Source organism: Anser anser (genome assembly GCF_964211835.1).
Source record: "Anser anser genome assembly, chromosome: 1".
Classification (NCBI taxonomy): Eukaryota; Metazoa; Chordata; class Aves; order Anseriformes; family Anatidae; genus Anser; species Anser anser.
The window spans coordinates 29,757,932-29,778,547 of record NC_139720.1 but is presented as its reverse complement, the minus strand read 5'-3'; the positions used below and the strand labels follow the sequence as shown (position 1 = coordinate 29,778,547).

The window sequence follows — 20,616 nt, the reverse complement described above, 5'->3', positions numbered from 1 at the left end:
CAGTGAGAAACCAATAACGAGCTCGTTTCAAAAGTGCCCAAGTACACCCTAAGCAGTGCTCATGCCAGTAATTAATTTAAGTAGAAGCAAAACTGTATTTAAATGTTATCTGATTATCATCATACTCTGGAAAAATCTGGAAGCCTTTATTTAAAACGAACTCTCGAGTTTCGCAGCTCTTTAAACGAAATACATACCCACGCATCGTGTGTGCCTAGTGGTGTCCTGCCCCCTAATGCCAAAACGCAGGACTTGCATCGCATTCAGAGCTGATGCTTCGATCTCTTCAACATCCATTTTCCAAAGCTGTTCTCACAACTTTTAGTTTAGTCATGCAACGAAAGGCACATTTAGGCCGTGGTGTTTGAACTGCAGTTCCTCTGTCCCATCTCCCGGCTGTTTTTCAGACGCACCGTGCCGCTGTGCGTGACCCAAAACACCACCACAGCCCTGGGGACAAGGGTCCGGGGGAGGACAAAGGTTGCAGGCGCTACACCAGCAGCCCTGCGGGTCTGTGGGGAAGGTGAGGGACCAACGGCAGCACCGACGAGGAGCAGAGGCAGGGGCAGGAAAGCCCTACCTAACACCACGGAGCCCTGCTCTAGTGAAGCAAGTTCAGCTAACGCTGTCAGATGCTAGAGCACACGTTAAAAGTTGAAAAGGCTTTGCGACATTTCTGATTTTGACTAGAGCAGTCTGAGACAACCTAGATTTAATGGTCTCTAGCACAGACTAAAAAAGGAATGGAGAAATCATGTCAAAGACAGATTTCTGAGCCCGATTCTTATTAGACTGCCTGGCACCCAGCTGCTCAGCTTTAGGTGGAAGTGTGAGCCATGCAACAGGGGTGAGGAGGGGAGGGAGGGAAAAGGGGCAGAAAGGTACAAGCTGGCTGCACTGACTTTATTCTGTTGAGATAATCTCAGTTATTAGGACTGGATCCACAGCGCCCTGAAAGCAATGGAAAAATATTCATTTGCATCAGTGGGTTTTGTACTAAGACAGCCTTCTCTGGCAGAACATAACAGTTGGAAAAAAAGCTAAAGATCGAGCCATTCAAGCTATGGAAAAACAGAGCAAGTTTTCTTACAACCTCAGTACATGTTGAAAACATTTCACACGTTGTGGGGATGCTGCTTATTAAATACTTGCTTCAGATTCCGTCCCCCTGTGTGTAAGGAAGCTGCAGCTGCACTCCTATCCACACAAACATCCAGGGTCAAAGTTTTCAAATAAATGACGCAATAGGTTCAAGTTCCAAGAGCACTCGACACTTGGATTAAGTGACTATAGATAAGACTTAGAAGCTTTGCTTTTGTCACTCAGAACAAGAGCAAATATGCGTAAACCCTGCCTGCTTCAATTCAGGAGCTGAGCAGGGGGAAGCACTTAGCTCCTGACAGTGCTGCAAACTGCTCCTGTCAGTGGTGAGTAACAGTCTAGACACCAAAAGCGTCTGGAAACTCATGGATGCCTGAAGCGAGATCCAGCAACTCTCACAAGTATTCTGGGCCAACATTCCTCTCCTCCCAGGTGGCATTCCAGAGTTTGGCTGTAAAACGCTTAAATTCTGTCCGGGCCTTTAGAAAAAAAGGTTAGGATGAGCTTGAAATACCCATAAGAACCAGCAGTACTGAGTCAATTCAAGAATGCAGGCCGTCGCTCGCCTTTTGTACGATATCCTAATGCTCTGAAGAGCTTCCTCGTAAGCAGCTAGTGGGAAACCTGGCATCAGCGCTCTCTTCAGCACAAGGTGTACCACGGCAATGGGACTACAGGGCACGTGACAGCAAGCACAATCCCTCTGTGTTGAACCTGGTCCACTTTGCAGCCACAAGTGGAGAAGTAACAGGCTCACGGGACGATAAGCAGAAAGATGACTGCAGACTTGCATCTCCTTTTGCCACTGCTGGAGACAGCATTCTGGACTAGCTGGCACTTCTTACATTTATTTCTTACACTCTGTTTTGTCCACTGACTCAGGTGAGCTTGATTACACATGTAAGTGAGAAGCCTAATACTGACAGGCTACAGAGTCTGAAGATTATGTTTCTTACCTGCAGTTTTGAAAATCTTCAGACCTGCTGTGATTGTTATGACTACTTACTTTTTGGATTTTGAATAGGCATATGATAATGAAATAAATATACATATTTCAGTGTAATGAATGAAAGAGGTAATCCCAAATAACACATTTAACATATATGATTTACCTCACAACACCTACAGTCAGTCCCACAAAGGAAATTCACTTGCAAAAAGACTGTACCTTCATCGGTGATCTGCCAGCAGGAGAAGGGGAAACAGTGGCTATGTGTCTTGCTGGTGACGCTGTAAAGGCAGAAAGATTTCAATGCAGTCTTAGCATTACAATTTTACAATTTTCATTAAGAAATCATTTAAATAGATAAGAGATCATTCTACATACAAGCATTATCTCTGGTTCCCTCTACATATTTGCTCAATAGCTGCAAATAGTCTTAGGGATTCTGTTTATGTTTTTTTTTTTTCAGGATTATCTTGCCATACAACCAATGAAATACAAGAAATTTCTGCATCCATCTTTTATTTTATACCACTGTAAATTGGTTTACATCCTACCAAATGATACAGGGCTCAAATTAAGTCAGTATTTTCTTCTCCCCTTTCCCATCCTCCTTTTTATTTTTTAAGAATTATGTTCTGTATTTTTATGTCAAGTAAGAAAAAATGAAATACAAAATGTACTTACTTTGAGGCATAAGGCTAAAACTCCAAAAAGTTTCCACCCCCTTGAGAGCAATTATATTTCTAATACCACTTAAGAAGTCTTTTCTTTAAATGGAAATTAGTCTTTTGAAGGGCAAATTGGTTATAAGAACAGAACTCACGTACTTTCATGATTGCTGTGCATGTGGTAAGATTCTTTTTCTTTAATGATCATTTCCGATTGCTAACCTCTAATTATCATAAGATCAAAAGATTAAATTTGATCATCCTCCCTAGTTACCAGAATGAACTGTCTGAAACTACACAGTCATTAAATGAAGAGGCAGAGTACTGGAAACAGAATGCTACAAAGAAGCCTAATGAGATGAAAATACTTGAAGTTCTACAGCCTTCTATGTAAGTAATCAAATAATAAACTAACGTGCCCAAGAAGCTAAATGTTAGTCAGAGCGGAAAGAATCTAAGCACTCAGGTAAATCAGTTTTTAACTGGAGTTTAGCCTGAAATGTCCATTAACTCACCAGTCTGTGCAGGTCTCGGTGGTACAGGAGGAGATATAAGCTTTCCACTGTCTGATGTGTTTCTGGCTTCTTTCCCACTGTCCAGGCTCCAGCTGCTGGGAGTGGTGTTTACAGCTGGAAGAGAATGCAAAAGCTGACACAGGCATCACCACTTTTAGCTGCCACATCCAAGCTCTGTTACTTGCCTTTCTCCATGCGGGTACAAATATGCAGAGTGAAAATGTTAAACAGCTGTAACTGCATGCCTGAAAAGCTCTCGTGATTGCATCATCATTTGAAAGGCTCTTAAATAAAGCCTGTCAGTCTCCTGGTTTACCTGACATATGCATCTGGCCCTGCGGTCAGTTTAAGATTGCATAGCAGTTTGGACCATCAATAACAGCAGCAGCTGATATAGCACTCTGGTGTACTGCAGATGTCCCACAAAGGGAGAGAAGCTTGAAGCCTGTTAACATAATCAGTTTATCTTTGCACCAGACTCCTATTTAAAGGTTTCTAGGTGTAAGAAAACAGCCTATTCATAAACTGTTTCCATTAACTCATTTTATATGCAGAAGGGACTAGAGAAAGAACTCACCAAACTCCAATCAAGATCCCTCAGAAAGCTTTCAGTGCTAACAGTCTTTTGTTGCCTGCATAGGCTACGAACTCAGAAGTGAAGGAAGACGGAAAGAAGGGCACAAAATGGGGAGAGTGAAAATGGGAAGAAATATAAAAGTGTTTGAACAAAATCAAATTAAGAAAATACTATGGATTAACACAATATATATACACGCTGTCTGTATCTGTGGTCCAGGATCCTGCAAACTGACTATCACCTGGACATGTATAAAACTGGCTGTTGTAGTATCTGTGTTACTTTCACCAAATTCCATTTAACTGAATGATCCCCATAAGGTTTGGAACAGCTTCCATAATGGAACTGGATTATTTCTTGTTATCATACAGCCACTGCTATTGGAAAGAATAAGACAGACACGAAGAGCATTTAACATGGACAGAACACAAACTAATGAAAAATTTGCAATTTTTCTTACACATCCCATAAACAGTGAACAAGCTGCTTCCAAAGAAAACAAACAAACAAAAAATGAGACAAACAAACAAAAAATGAGACAAACAAACAACTAGCAGAGGAAAAGAATACCTGAGAGCTTTAAAACCTCAAACCTCTTCGACCAAGTTAAAAGTTTTTCAGGAAGTAACATGAACTCATGCCTTGCTAAGACAGTTTCCTTCTTGTCTGCTAGTGTCATACTTGTGAGGAACCACGTGGAAGGACTTCATGCTCATTTACTAAGATAGAGTGAAATTCAAAGTGCTGCTGCTGAATGCTGATTGATTTTAGCAATTATTGCTATTGCGGCAGCACCAAGGGCTTTCAGAAGGACTGGAATCACACTATACTAGTCTATACCAGACTTAACACAAAAAAACATGAAAAAAATATTATTTGTAGTGTATCTGTAACAATATTGCTAGAGAATAATTGCACATCAGTTGACCCTGAGAATAGTGCACAAAATAATCTGTCTGTTTTCTAGAGGATCATTTTGCCTTTTTATTGCCAGAGTATGCAATTCACTGTTTGCTTTTTATCGTAGGCTGTCACCTAGCAGTGTGGTTTTGCCCTCAGCCTAAAAATGACTTGGCACCAGGCCTGGGTACTTCAAATGCCTGAATCTCTTGAGAAGCCAATTTTTTTCCTTTTTAAGTTACCCTAGTAGTCAATTCTTTGGACTGCTAAAAAGTCTCCTGGAGAGAATACTTTATTTTAACAATTCTGTAATGTACTTGGCTGCATAGACCAATGGAAAAGTTTTGACATTTTCATGTTATTTCATGTTTTTCACTCCTGTGAAAAATTCCACTCTTCATTTTACATCAAAACCTGGACACATAAATATTTATAAAAATCAACTCTTACTGATGAAAATCTGAGTCTCAGTCAGTGCTTGTTTATAGTATGCTCTTGAAATGTTAGCTTTTAATACATCTATTTTATTGTAGCCTTTATTCAGGGTGCAACAAAGGGTAGCACAATGAAATTATGGAGCATAAAATGCATACAGAGCACATAACAAAATCTTGGCAAAACAACTGTGCCAATAATATTGAATTTCCCCATGTGAAAAATTATAAAAGGCAATATTGTTTATTGCAATTCATAGGTTTCTTTCTTATTTACTTTGATTAGGAAAAAAAAATAAAAACACTAATTGATCTTTTCCCTTCCAAAGCGTAACTAAAATCACAGAGACATGTTTGGTAAAGGAAACTTGCAGGTACCAAACTTCATGACTGCCCATCTCTTCAGCTTCCCTGTGCTCCAGTCACCAGGGTTCAACTCCCTACACTACTCTAACAAAGCAGTTAGATGGTGAAAGGACAGATCTCACACATGCTGCACCACCCCTTCCTGTAAACTTATGGGCCCTTCTGAGTGCAACACTCAGTTTGAACAGACACCATTTTCCCCTCTTTTTGGCAGTGCTTTGAAACTTGACAATGTTAGCATGCTTCAGTTAGTGCTTTGAGGCTTGGAGATGACATTATGTGCTCAACAGTTGGCATTCTACAAGAATATGACGCGTGAATTTTCATTGATTCCAAGACTGGGAGGGTGATCTTGGTGGTAGAGGGATAGTCGGGTCAGATGATCTTAGAGGTTTTTTCCAACCGTAATGATTCTATGATTTCCACTCACCTTTGTCAGGGCCAGGCAGACTGGAATCGCTTCGTGGCAAAGCACCATCTCCAATATGATTAAACAGCATTCTCTATAAATTGAGAACAGCATGGTTTATGTATAACTGCAATTGTATGTGAGTAGCCTTTGAGAAAACAGATATATTTTTGTTTTTATCCCTACCACACAAGTCTACTTGGAGGTAAAGTGATAAACATCACCTAGGAACATAAATAATTTAGTAAAAACACATGTATACAAATAGACTACTTGTCTAAAAATTGTACACACTCAGTGGGAAGATTATTATATACTGAACTCTGTCAGTTTCCTGCTTCCTGCAAGACAAAATGAGCCTCTTTCTTCAAGTGATATCTGAGTGAATTAACTTGATAAAGTACTAAACGTGCATGGATAGATTTGCAATAACTTCGTTGCAGAATCAGCATCTGGCCAAGGTGTAGTGTTTGACAACATTCAAGTTATGGCTGTTACCTGTGAAGATCATAATGTATTATTTCCTACCCTGACTTTTTAGTAGTATCATTCTTGCTTCTCTTGTGGATAAGACCCGATCCACAAGGTATGTTTTTTCTTTCCTTTTCTGAATAGTAACTTAAAAATGTCACAGAAAATTTACGAAATTACTTTGAAATTCCACTAGTTATTTCTTTTGGCAACATTCAAACAATCAGTGGGTTACTAGTTTATCCTGACAACAGGAAAAAATAATATACAGTTAATTCCAATTTTTTTTTTTTTTTTAAGGGAAGATCAGTGAAATCCAAACCTATCAAACCCTGTTCTCACATCTCCTCCCAGTGTTCATAGAGGCCCTGTGCCAAGTTGCTGAGACACTACACCATGGTTCCACACAATGGTAAACCCATCTCCAGAGCAATCATCGTAGATCTGTTGCAGCACCACGTTTCAGAGTGAAGAATAAATACAGAATCACAGAATCCATGCCCTATTTGACTTGATTTAAAGCATCTTGTAAGTGAATGTATTGGTAGACTTTGACATAGACTAGGTTTGCCCATCTGTGCTGTGCTCATCACGCAGGATCAGGCATTATCTTTTTTCCTGGAGTTACCATTAAACTGAGGAGGTGTAACTACGTGTGTATTCTAATGTGATAAAAATGCGATCATATGTTCCTGCCTAGTCTGGATCAAATGTTCACTATGTAGCAAGTTTGCAGTATTTTAGGATTTGGTGGGCAAGTGTAGCGCTACTGCTGAGGTCTGTCTTCTGTTGTGAAGGTAAAGAGCAGAAGCTGAAAAAGCAACTGAAATTGGGGGAGCTAAAAGTGGCAAAAGCTGCATGAGTTACAGAGAAACGAGGACATGCTGAAACAATGGAATATAAAACCATATGGAGGAACAAGAGCAATCACAGAATGTTTAATGAGCTGCAAAAGAACCAAACGTGAAAGCCAAAAAGCTCTAGTTGGAAGAAGAATAGCACAAAAACTAAGGAACCAGTCAATGACAATAGACATTCACCCTCAGAGCATGGAAGAAGCTAGAGAGACATTGTACAATTGCTCAGTCAGAGATCAAAAAGCAATCAGAAACGGATGTTGACAATGCAGCTATACATAGAGAACCTTGAGCAGCAATTTCAATGAAGGATCAGATGCAGTATGGCTGTGGTCCAGTTCTACTCAATCCATCAAACTTCCTTAAAAGAGGTAGCTACAGCCTGAAAGGACTGGATTTGGACTTGAAGAGCAGGAATTTGCCTGTGCGTCTCATGCTTCCAGGTTGAAAAAATATTGTGAAAATTGCATTCGTTAAGCCATAACAAAGACATTCATAAATGGGTGGTCCTTTCCTCATTAATGTAGTGTGAAGCTCCAACCAAAACTGTAAAAGTTAACTTGTGTTAGAATGAAAATAGAAAGTACAAGGAAAAACTTGAGCATCTGAATTCCAATGAGAGTTGTGGGTGTCTCCAAGATATCTCCTTACAGTTGTCGTGAGGATTTCTTTTTTCCTGTCTTTTTCATAATGTAGAGAACCAGAATTTTCCTTCTGATCACCATCCATTTTTACTGCTCAGGAAATACAGCACCAGAGGAAGAAACTGCACCTTTCCCCAGAAAGATATATCCTCATTTATAGTTATGAGGGCAAAAAGAAACTGTCAGACCTTCTCATCTTTGAAACATGCTTCACTGTACAAGCAAGTTAATTTTCTACTTACCCTCTCTTGGGACACTGAGGGTAGAGACAGATTGGGAGATTTTGCTGCCAGGCGAGTCTCTGAGTGAGTGGGGACTGGGCCTACGAGCTCCTCAGCCTCCCTTATCGAATCTCGGGTAGAGTGGGGAACAGAAGTCACATTCCACTTGGCAAAGCAAGAGTTTGCAGTCTGGGAGCAAAAACGGGATAATTTTTCTTTGCGGCAAGCTGTAAAACCGCGTTATTTAAAGAACATCTCCTGATCTTTCCTGTACACTGGTTTGGCTCCACTACCAGTGAGAAAGTGCCCAATAGATACATCAGTAAGTAGCTACCGAGGACTGTTGTTAAGTCTGGCTAAGCTTCAATACTAGTTCTCAAGCCCTCAGGTAATAATAGCATGAGGGCTTAAACAAGAAGATGAAAAAATTCAGACAATTCAGTAACTCAAGGAGCAAGAGACAAGAATGCAACAACTAAAGAGAAACCAACAAACCATTTCTAAAATAAAGGATCCTGAACTACCACATCGTATTTTATCAGAGGCAAAACTTCTGGTGAAAACGAGAATTACTGTTGAAAAGAGGGACTTTCACAATATACTTCTGTTCTCCTCTTTCTCATCTTCAGCCAGATGTGCATAGTGTGATGGTGTGGACTGAAATAGTGACTATATTAAAGGAAAGTGCTTTAGGAAACCAGGTCCATTCAGAAGAAAAGATGAAATAAGGATTCAAAATTGGCTAGCTCACCAAGCCCATTTTGCATTTCAGATAATTCAGAAGATATAGATTGTATACAGACCTATGTAAGAATAATTTTAAGGTAAGAACTCAACTCATTCTTTCATCTGGAGTGACATAACGTCTTTTCTGAAACTCCACTGAAAATACGAATTGCCACATGGACTGGGTTATTATCTCACAGTGGCTAGGATTAGCTATTTCAGAGAGATTAAGGGGAGGTCAACATGGATAACTGCTAGGATAACTGTTAGTTTTTCCATTTTTCTTCTTCTCTAGATTGAATAAATATTGCTGTTTTAGAGAAGCATGTTACATGATCTGGTAAGTCTTTGTACCTCTCACTCCAGTGAGTAAATATCAAAAACAGATCTAAACCCATAAAAGGAAGCAGAAATGTGATCAAGTACAGTGCATTCTATTCACACCTCTTTCGTGTGTGCTAAGCTATTATTTATTAAAATATATATATATCATAGCAGTGAGCAGACAAAATCTGCTCAAAGTTCAAGTGCCTTTAATGTCATCTTAACTTTAGGGGGCCTCCCAGAAAGTTTCCTACCTGTGAGGTTTCTGAAGAAGTAGGGTAGATGGCACTGCAGGGCCTCTCTCTTGGGGACAGGCAAGAGTTATCTCGGGAATGCTTATGTTTGTCAGACAACAGGGGAGAGGCTACAATATAAATGTGTCATGTGATTAAATACACACACTGATATTTGGACATTTCAATTCTCTAAGGCTATTTATAACAAAGAAATCCTCTACTACCAATAATTCTCATTCCTCAAAAAAATGGCCAAATTCAATGTCTGGTGACATTGTGCAAAAATTATTTAAGGATTCAGCTGTGCAACATATCAAGAATCATTTAATTCAGTTTACCACACGAGATGAGCACTGACCTCTGGCACTGGATGGAGCAGAACTGGTCACATTAGGTGAAGCAGAATGAGTAGAACTCAGGCTTGAGGTAGATGGACTAGGCTGTGTTCAGAAGAGATGGTGGTGTTACCACAGCACACTTAATACTTCGGAAAGCAAAAGTTTATAATACATTTCACTAAAACTTTTTTCCTAAAATAAAGAACTAGTAACTTGCTGTAGTAGCTTTTCAGCAAAACAGTATAAAGAATGTTAACGTAAATACACAAAAAGATTTAGTACAATATTGAATAAATAGAAATACAATTAATATGTTAAAATATTACGTCACTGTGACTACTGGACAGAAATGTCTAAATAAGGTCAGATAATTTTGCAAAGTGAATTGATTCTTACTAATTTGTTCCAAAATTCATACTCCAAGTTTGGAAGAAACAGTTACATAAAAATTGTCCTTTGTATTTTAAGGAGGTTAACAGCCCATGTAAATATTTGTTTTAAAAATGTATCAGCAGTTACTTTTAGATTTCTGAATCGAATAATAGAAACATCAATTTAATAAGTAACTTCACAAGAAAAAAATGGTTTGAAGAATGACAACAATTTGTACCTGCATGTTAAAAACTTCATCGGAGCTTTCTGACTGCCCAGTGATATTGCTGACTTCAGCAGAAGCTTGGGATGACAGTGATGAGGATGAATACCGATTGACAGCTGGGTAACTCAGGGGACTATTATGAAAATAATGAAATACAAAATGGTTAACTCCAGTTGCCAATCATAATTTTTCATGTGAAAACAGCACATGACATTAACCTCTACAATTTAATTTGAATTTATTGGTGAGGGAGGAGGGAGAAGAGAGGAAGTGAGAAGCCTGAAGATTCATGCCTGAAGATACTTCAGGCTGACCTTAGAGGAAGGAAGTGTGCACACAAAATATTCTATGGGTCATCTTTCATGAGGAACAACATTAACAGCTTTTATTAATTTAACTTGCCTGCGTCGTGGTATTACCCGGGCACCATCTGGACTCATAGAAACAGGTATTGAATTTCGGCACACGCGAGGGCTTCCATTTGGGAAATGGATAGGGCTAGCTTGCACACATGCAGAAAATTCCTGCAAGTTGTGAAAAGACTGGTTACAATGAACATAACATCGTTTTGTGACACACAGATATTCATTTGAATAGTTACAGCTGTATTTTAGATCAGCCTCATCATTAGCAAGAAAAACATTTTAACTTTTTGTTGATGATATTTTCCCTTTAGTGAAACATGAATATTTTTCTCTGCACTGCATGGAAAGTTTATGAACTTTACCTTTGCTTTGTCATACTGTAATACAACAAGATGTAATGTGGACAAACAACCAAAAGATGTCACTATATGTTGCTTAGGAAAAGTAACAATCATTAATGCAACTAGACTGTCTCCTGGTTCATCTGTGCACTTGCTCATGTACCTGTATTCCCAAACTGGACTTCATCACAAAGAACTGATCCACCAGCTTTTTGTGCAAAGGCCTCATGTCCTGGGGCACGAACTTCTCGTGCACTGCTAAGCCAAACTCCAAAATCTGGGCCTGCAGAAGAGACAGTAGGAAAGAGGGGAAAAATATTTTTTGATCTGTTTTCCTTACACTTTCATCTTTTGAACGACCAACATTTATGACACTAATTTTAAAAAAAAAGTAATGAAATACGTATTGTATTAAAATAATTTATTTACAACCCTGAAAGAACTGTAATCAAACCAGGCCTAAGACAAAAAAGGGACACACAAGACAATTTATGCCTCTTCCTATTTTAGTACTTGATTTTCCAAAAGATTTGGCTTATGTGAATTCAATTCTAATCTAAGAACTACTACAGATAATGTAGTGAAAAATCTGGCTAAATGGTAACTGTACAAAGGAGCAGTCCTAAGCCCTAAATGAAATGAGAAGTTATCATAAAAAAACATGAAACAGAACAGCAATAACCACATCAACCTGAGACCTTGGAATGTATTTTCTGTGAAGTCCTTTGTTCTCTGCTCTATCTCATTTCCACAGAGACCCCAGTAAGCAGTGGCTTTATGCATATCCCCAGTGTAAGGCCCAACAGGCTTCAGAATAACCTTGCTAAAACTCCCATCTTGCTCAAATTTAGTCATAGGAATATAAAATATTGAATTGGTTAAGTGGTGAGTCAGATAAATCTGGATGTCAAAACAAAATAGTTACACTGTGCTGTAATATCTTTGGATGAGAGCTACTGCCGATGTTTTGAATCGGCCTCTCGGGGGCAATGCAGCTGCACAGCATCACTGACCCCAGTTTATAATCCCAGCTCGTGTATCCACACACTGAGCCAGCCTGGCCCTTTTGAATCCTTTGTGTTTTCTGTTACATCACCTGTGTGCACCAGACAGGTTTTAACTGAAATTGCTTGGAATTCACATTTTGTCATGGGAATTTACTAACTCTTATTTTTAAATTCTAAGAGTTAGTGAGATTAGCTATAGCTTGAAAAACTGAAACTGTGATGTAAAGTTAATATACGTTATCTAAATTTAACTAAAATGAGCCCAGTGAACCTGTTCTGGTTTATACTCCCTGAGGATCTGTCACTTCGGCTGATCTGACCAAAAGATACCACAACGCTGATGAAAAACTGAATTTCTATCTTGCCAAATTCCAATACCTTTTCATCCTGAGCTGGCAAGAAAGTTTGAAATTTCAAAATGCTGCATAGAGCAAAGATACATCAGTCAGTTAAAAAAGCTGAGATAGTAGGATAAATTGATTAAAATATTTTGTTTCAGGGTTTCCAGCCTTTTTATACATAATTCCCCTCTTTGTTAGCCTCCCAGTGATTTCTGCAGTAGCTTTTGAGCTACTGTAGATATGAGTTGTTGCTCAGCTCCCACTCTCATCTGTAAACCCTGCTCCTGGACTGAATTATAGGGGTTAGGTCTCCACATCCTGGCATTTTCTTCGATTTCCACCTTGCAAATATTTGGTTTATTCATCATTCCTAAAAATGAGACTATTTTGAATTTAATAATTTGGCTTATTCCTTAACCAAATCAGCATCTAAGGATATTTTTACCTTCTTCCTGCTTTGTTGAAATAAAGGAAAACAAAGGTCAAACAGACAAACGAACAAAAAAAAAAAAAACAACAAAAAACCAGTCCCCAAACCCACAAACATATGAAAAATATTATATAATGTAATAAATCAACTTCTAGAACCCGTATTTTCCTTAAATTCATCAAAATCTATGCAGAACATTTATCTTTTATTTATTTATTTATTTTAGCAAATTCTACAGGAATATTCATGATGTAAAGACCACAGTACACAGGAAAAATGAAGAAATAATACAAAAAACATGTAATGAATAGAACATTCCACTGTGCGGAATTTCTCCCCTTTTGCTCTTATGATAAACTTTGTTGTAAAAATAATGTCTATTCTGTACTAGTGGTAAACTGCAATGTACAAATATTTGGTTAAGCCATCAAACCTTTTAGTGAGAATGTTTATTCTGTAGTAGCGGTAAAATATGTTGTGCAAATATTTGCACATGATCATCAGAAGACAAAAAATTGGCTCTTGTTCAACTTCTAATTGAACTATTCTAAACTTCTAATTTAGAATAGTTTGAATAGATTAAGATGATGATGAAAGGGACTAGGGAGAATATATTAGCATGACCTGGAAACCTGCTTATATAGGAAGTTGCTGTGTAATTCAGAAAAATACTACAGACCACTAAGCAATTACTAACCTCTGAAATTTAATATTTTATCTGGGGGACATATCACTTTAGCTAGAACAGCTGAGCAGGCAACCTAGCCATTTTTTACCCCCACTTTACCTGCTCGAGCATCAGCTCTCTCAAGCGCGTAATCTTCTCTCCATCCTCTGGATGGTTCAAAACATATTCTTTGATAAAGAATGCCTAAAGCAGAATAAAATGTAAATGTAAATGTAAAAAAAAGTAGAAGCAAACGGCTTTAGAAAAAAAAAACAAAAAAACAAAAAACAAAACAACAGTTTCTTCACGGTATTTTTGAATCAAAAGCTCCTTTTCCAATACAATAGAAGATGCTAAATAATGCTAAATAATTAATTATTCATTTCAGCATTGCTGGAATATGGGCAAATAAAATGAATCCATTCTTTAAGTGTAATTCAGTCAGTTGTTCAATATCCTGGACAGATTACGAATCAGATTTGGAAACCTGATTTCGAAATCATAGTTGAAACTAAACATCTCTCCCTCACTTATTGTGACATAGAAGTTTCAAATAATTGCAAAGATCTAGGCAGAAAGTATTTTCATACTAGGAGGTTCATTATCCGTTAAATGTAAGAAATATTAACGGATAAGAACAACACATAATTTTATGCTGTTACATGTATTGGAGCTGTGACAGAATCCTTTTCATTCTTAATATGATTAAAGTTTGAAAGAACGCACAATGATTTCAAAATGAAATGTTCAAAATTTCAAAAATCACAATGATTTCAAAATTTCGAAAAGACGCACTTTTTTCCACTACAGGAACATCTGATAAACATCTAGGCGTGTTAATGAGCTTATATGACTTTCCATGCCATCTTCAATGCTTAAATAGCACCAGCCATAATACCCTGAAGCCATTTTACCTACCAGCAGTAGCCTGGACATAGCAGTCACCTTTTTGTTCATGGTTGTATCTTCCTTACCATGGCACCTACCCTACACTGCAAAGGGATTACGTTGAATTTACAACACTGCTTGGCTCTACTCTATAAAGAAAATGCCCAGCTGCTCCTTTGAGAGATTTATGGACCTTCTCAGAAGTGCATTTGTCACAAAAGGTCTCCGTTTGCATACCTATGTACACATAGTTTGCTTTCCACAGAGCGGAGAGGACAGTAGTTGTTACTCTGTGCTCTGTTTTCCACTTGTGTTAGCGATTCTCTCATACACCACTTACATCCACCCTCCATCCAACTTTTGCTGTTAAAATCTTTGCTATGCATAATCATTTGGAAATATAGGGAAGGGTGGAGCTGGAGATTAATATACCCCTTCCTCTGACAGTTCCAAAATCCCATGCTGTGGCAACCCATAACAAGGAAGTGCTGAGACCTGTCCAGAAAATGCTGATACTGTAGTGAAGAGTATTTACTTCACATGGCCCTCTCACTGCAGATAAGTCAACACGAAGTCTTATAAGTCTAAACTGTAGAAAGGAGACCTCTGATACTTGCTAAAATCCCAAACCCCAAACTTCTGCCAGCTGAATTTTTTTCCCTCGTCTAAAATCTTAATATTTTTTCAATATCAAGCAGGTGGTGTCTCGGTAGTTTTGAGCTGAGAGAGAACTGCAAGAGCTGTAATATGAGTCAGAGATATAATAATCTAACTTTAAGCAAAATCTCCAGTATTTTAGAAGAAAAAACCAAAACCACCAGAACTTGACTAAATCCAGTAACAGTCTTGGAACTGGTGGTTTCCAATAATTAAGCATGAAAGCGCCTCTACTCTATTCCTAGCATATGCAAAGGAGCTTAAAGAAACGTATGTTATAGCATAAAGTGCAATCTGAGAGGTGTTAATGGGCACAAAACACACTTGATGCTTTTTAGCATACAGAAAGGTTTTGCGTAACTATCACTTCTCTAGATTTTCTTGGGATCTGCTCTGTACCAAAACCAGTGAAAGAAATGGTACTTCTAACAGATGCAATATCAAGTGCAGAGTGATTAGAGATGAATCTTCTTTATCCCATCAGGAGAGAAGAAGAAAGAAAAAAAAAAAGGAGGGCAGAATCAAAAAGGCAGCAGTTGGCCAAAATACATTATTTGCTGGGTCTTCTATGATTTAAGCTGGGAAGCTGCCAAAAGGGAAAGAGTGTATAGGAAAGACAAAGTTAAACTTACCTTAAAGACTACATGCTCCAAGACTGACTGGGTTTTGTACAGGGGAGAAGGCTAAAGCAAGCAAATCATATGGATAGAGAAAAGCACTTACAGAGGACGGAAAAGAAGGAAGATAGAAAGGAGGTGAGAAATGGCAAAACAACAGGAAAATATATAAAGACTGAAAAGGGAATATGAAAAGAGAGCAAAGGTGAAGAAAAAAACACACAAATCTCACAGCCAGTACTATGAGTTTGGGCATTTAAAACACAAATTGGTGAAATGTAAATGTGTAACATCCTATTTTAGATAGTGAACGAGAGAGAAATGGGTAAAGGACAGAAGGGAATCAAAAACTAAAAATGAAGACTACCTAGGAGATCAAGAATTGAAGCTAAGAACAGTAAAAAGAATGGAACAAGCTAAAACCTTTAATACACTCCTGAAGAATGGGGAGAGCCATGCAGAGACACCCAGCTAGCTCTGACCAAACTCAGATACTACTAATTCGAACCAGACATAGCTCTGACATGACTCTATTGCTCCAGGGACTACATTTGTGGTGCTTCGCTATGCTAAACAGCTTTGTTGTCCTTTTTGTTTAAAGGCAGCTGGGAAACATCAAACATGGTATTGCTTTGCTTTAGCCTCCCAGCTTTCATAATGCTGCAGTATTAATGACAGGTTCTAACACTATAGCAGACTCAAATCTCTTGTCGTTTAATTTAGGTGCAGTTTTATCAGATTTACCACTGTTGACTGAACACCAAATCTTGTAGCCTTTGACACAAGTGGATAACTACTCAACTTGACATTTTAAATGCAAAAGGAACAAGTAGTCAATTCAAGTATTTCGTAAGACTAGTAAGAGAAACAGAGAGATCAAGCTGAGCTGAAAAAAAGTAGTCCTTCTTTCTTTTTATTGCAGTTTCAAAGTCCCACATAACTTCATGAAAATATAGCATCCCAAAAATGTAAGCTTTCTTAAGGTGATTTAGAGATGATAATAATCAGGAACAACTTCTGGGGACAAATCTAGTACTGAAGTAAAAGTTTGGACGTTTTTGAATAATGTGTTTTACAACTCACTAGATTTTTCCAGAAAACAGTTTTGCTCAAAAATTTGGGAGAAGCAGAAGAAGGATGTAAAAACAAACAAACAAAAAAACAATTATATGAGGTGAATTCATTTGTTGTTAAAAACTATGTCTCTTAAATCAAAACATCAGCATACAAAATGAAATGTGCTGGTTGGCCAGAAGTACCTCCAGACACGGGATCAGGGTGTACATATTATAGCAATACAGTTAGAACTGTTTCTAAAGCAAAATAATGATAAAGAAAAGCATTAACCACTAAAGAATGCAAGTGTTTGTGAAATTGTTTGTCAGCGGAATGTGTTTATAGAGCTATCTGCACCAAAACAGTTGTTTCAATAAAGCTATAGATATTTAACATCAGCTCACCATAAAATAACTGTAATTAAAAGTATAATTGATACAATAGTTTCTGTCCTAAGCTTATACAGATGAACTGCATCTGTATAGACAAAGATTCAGAAAGAAGCTATCACATAACGGGTTTTAATAAATACAAAATAAATTGCTTACCTCTTGGTATCTAGCAACACCACCATTAACTGCTGCATCAATGACCCCATTTAGACACATTGTGAGAGGGTTAATGTTTTGCATCTGTCGAGTTTGACACTGACTGATCAATGTTCTCAGCTGCTGGTTCTTATTTTCTAAAACTTCAATGGCATTCTCAAGGGGACTCATTTCCACCTGAAAAAGAAGTGAGGAAAAATTGCAAACATGCTTAATCCTCAGTTAAAAGATGAAATAAATTAATTAAAGGTAATTTTTGTTGATTTCTAAACCTGAAAACAACATCATTCTATGTTCTAGTGTGTTGGGGCTGAAAAAGTTCTTTCTCATCTGGACAACACTATAAAACATATGAACAGAGAGAACTAATTTTATCAAGTAATCAAGGACCAAAGCAAACAACACTCTCTAGTAGATTTATTATCTGACACTGGGGGAATGCTCACCACCTGCTACAAAATGCACACACATCAACATGTAGCGAAACTGCTGGGCTTTGGGGCTATTTTTGGACTGTTCTTGGTAACCTTACTTAAACTGGGGTGAGATCAGTGTATTGGGTTTAAGTGGCAAGGTTTTGGTAGCGGGGGCTGCAGGGGTGGCTTCTATGAGCAGAGTCCAGAAGCTGCCCCATGTTAGATAAGGGACAGTTTCAGCTGACTCCAAAGGGACCCACCACTGTCCAGAGATGAGCCAATAAGCGATGTAGTTTGCATTTCTGTGAGAGCAGATTTAAGAAAGGGAAAAAAACTACTGCACAACAGCAGCTGGGAGAGTGAGGAGTGAGAACCAGCCCTGCAGCCCCCAAGGTCAGTGCAGCAGGAGGGCAGGAGGTGCTCCAGGCACGCAGCACAAGTTCCCCTGCAGCCTGTGGAGAGGCCCCCGGTGGAGCAGGCTGTCCCCCTGCAGCCCATGGGTCCCACACGGAGCAGATCTCCACGCTGCAGCCCGTGGAGGAGCCCCCGGTGGAGCAGGTGGATGTGGCCTGGAGGAGGCTGCGGCCCATGGAGAGCCCCCGCAGGAGCAGGCCCCGGGCCGGAGCTGCAGCCCGTGGAGAGGAGCCCACGCAGGAGCAGGGGGTCTGGGGGGAGCTGCCGCCCGTGGGGGACCCGTGCTGGAGCAGTTTGCTCCTGGGGGATGGACCCCGTGGTACGGAGCCATGTGGGAGCAGTTCTTGAAGAGCTGCTGCCTGTGGGCAGCCCCCGCAGGCTCAGTTGGGGAAGGACGGCATCCCGTGGGAGGGACCCCGCGTGGAGCAGGGGCAGAGAGGGACCGTGAAGGAGCGGCGGAGACGAAGCGTTAGGGACTGACCGCAGCCCCCATTCCCCCTTGCCCTGTGCCGCATGGGAGGAGGACATAGAGGAGGGTGGACGGGGGAAAGTGTTTATTTTTTGTTGTTGTTTTGTTTGTTTGTTTCTCACTGCTCTAGGTTGTTAGTAATGGGTAATAAATTTTATTAATCTCCCTATGCTGAGTCTGTTTTGTCTGTGATGATAATTGTTGAGCAATCTCCCTGTCCTTATCTCAACCCTTGAGCCCTTTTCATTTTATTTTCTCCCCCTTTCCCTTTGAGGAGGGGGAGTAAGAGAACAGCTGTGGTGTAGCTCAGCTGCCCGCCTCATTAAAACCACTGCAGTCAGAGTGCTTCACCTTGCTTAAGGGCACAGACCAGAGTTTAAGTTTGGGTGAGCTAGTTCACACACCCAATGTAAAGTCAACAGCTAGACATTATGGGTGAGGAGTGTGAATGCAGGCTTTGAGATAAGATGATAATCAAGTTACAGTCAAAGGCAGTCATTGAACAGAATGTGCCTGTCTTCTCAAGAGCACGAGGAAGCTTTACTCACTGCTGGCATGAACTGCAGGAAAAGCAAAAAGCAGAGAGATGGGAAGAATAAAGGCCTGCAGTTGCTGTAATTTACCAAAACATACAAGCACAAATCTGAGTCACAGTCCACAACACGCCCAGAAAAAATTATTAGAGTTAACTGTAGGAAATGGTGATTATAATGGTAACACAGTAATTAACTGAGGTGGTTCTTCTATTTTTCATTTTCCATGTAGTAACTAGATTGGGGTCATATTAACCTAGTAAGGACTTAGTAGGAATCAACTAACAAAACTTCTCATGTCACACACAATTTTTTGATTTTTACTAATTTTCATTTTTAGTTTTCTACAGAAGAGTATCAGGACGGTGAACAAATAATATTTTGTTGCTATTATAAAAGAAAAACACAATAGATTTTTAGAGAAAATCCGTTGTACGACAGTATTCCTATATTTAATGGAATTATTGTATAACTGGCTTTGACGGAAAGGAAAGCAGTTGCAGATGTTATATTCCCTGGTTCAACAACTGACCAAATTATTTAGAGATCTTTATATTAGGAGCACTCCTCAGAATGCATATGAAAAGTATTTAGGGATTTTCTAAGAAATAAAACAAGGAATTAAAAGAAATTATAACGTGTCAGTAACAGATTGGTACTTTAGAACCTATTCCTGCAAGTCCTGCGTAGGCATGCTTCTGTGCCCATGCTGAGAACTGGTAACTTCCACAGAGCTCCAGGCAGACACAGAGATATACCCACATGGAATTTATTATAGTACAGGAACTTGGAGAATGCTTGCATTTCAAGGATACTGGAAGATAAGTTAAGCTATAGATATTCTAAGTCTTAAACGTTATGTACTGCTGAGTTTTAAGAAAGAAATTTGCTAACATTAAATGTTGCCTTTGTCTATGTTCTGACCCCCCGTTACTGTTCACAACTCCTTTTTCCCTCAACTGTTAAAATGAATCCTAAGGGTAGTTCTTAATAATACTTTACAGGGTAAGAGGAACTGGACAACTCAAATTATTTACTACTTTGTAAATAATTTTGTTGTAGCTAGCTTGAAAACTTTTAAAAGAAGTTAGATCTGGGTAATTAATCTTACAATACTTTTCAAATAACATATAGATAAGGAAGTAAACCAACACAATACATATTGCTGTCAGTCTCATACTCACTACTTCACGTTTTTCCACTTCAAACCAACGGGAGATTCCAGGTAAACTCTGCACCAAGATCAGTGTGGTTCTCTCCACCCATAGGCTCTACAATATGAAAAATCAATTTTTACCCCTAATTTGCCTCTAGAATTTTCTTAATTATGCACAGTTTTATTTGTGAATATCTCCATCTAAGATACAGTATACATTAAAAAAAAAAAGTATTAGCTTCCAAGTATATACTGAAAAGTCCACCCTAGAAGCCTATGACTTCCCCTTTTCTCCTTACTTTCTAGGATTTGCTACTATGCAGTAATTTCTGCTGGTTCTGCAAGTCTTAAACAAGGTATTATCCTACATTATATATTGT

The 20,616-nt window shown here is 38.9% G+C and overlaps 1 protein-coding gene across 6 annotated transcripts in view; it reads right to left on the bottom strand.

Moving 5' to 3' along the window:
* DOCK4 (dedicator of cytokinesis 4) overlaps nucleotides 1–20,616 on the bottom strand; it is a 251,424-nt gene that overhangs the window by 3,276 nt on the left and 227,532 nt on the right. For 3 of the 6 annotated variants that reach the window (XM_083800778.1, XM_083800777.1, XM_083800779.1), the window contains exons 41-52: nucleotides 20,265–20,351; nucleotides 17,249–17,425; nucleotides 13,603–13,686; nucleotides 11,201–11,320; nucleotides 10,734–10,855; nucleotides 10,344–10,464; nucleotides 9,754–9,835; nucleotides 9,414–9,523; nucleotides 8,131–8,298; nucleotides 5,938–6,010; nucleotides 3,231–3,344; nucleotides 2,270–2,331 (exon numbers count right to left, since the gene is read on the bottom strand). In XM_083800778.1, the coding sequence (XP_083656904.1) occupies nucleotides 2,270–2,331; nucleotides 3,231–3,344; nucleotides 5,938–6,010; nucleotides 8,131–8,298; nucleotides 9,414–9,523; nucleotides 9,754–9,835; nucleotides 10,344–10,464; nucleotides 10,734–10,855; nucleotides 11,201–11,320; nucleotides 13,603–13,686; nucleotides 17,249–17,425; nucleotides 20,265–20,351 (1,320 nt within the window). Of the gene's footprint in view, nucleotides 1–274; nucleotides 952–2,269; nucleotides 2,332–3,230; nucleotides 3,345–5,937; nucleotides 6,011–8,130; nucleotides 8,299–9,413; nucleotides 9,524–9,753; nucleotides 9,836–10,343; nucleotides 10,465–10,733; nucleotides 10,856–11,200; nucleotides 11,321–13,602; nucleotides 13,687–17,248; nucleotides 17,426–20,264; nucleotides 20,352–20,616 lie in introns of those variants that run through there. The other 3 variants (XM_083800781.1, XM_083800780.1, XM_083800782.1) reach the window with 2 other exon arrangements.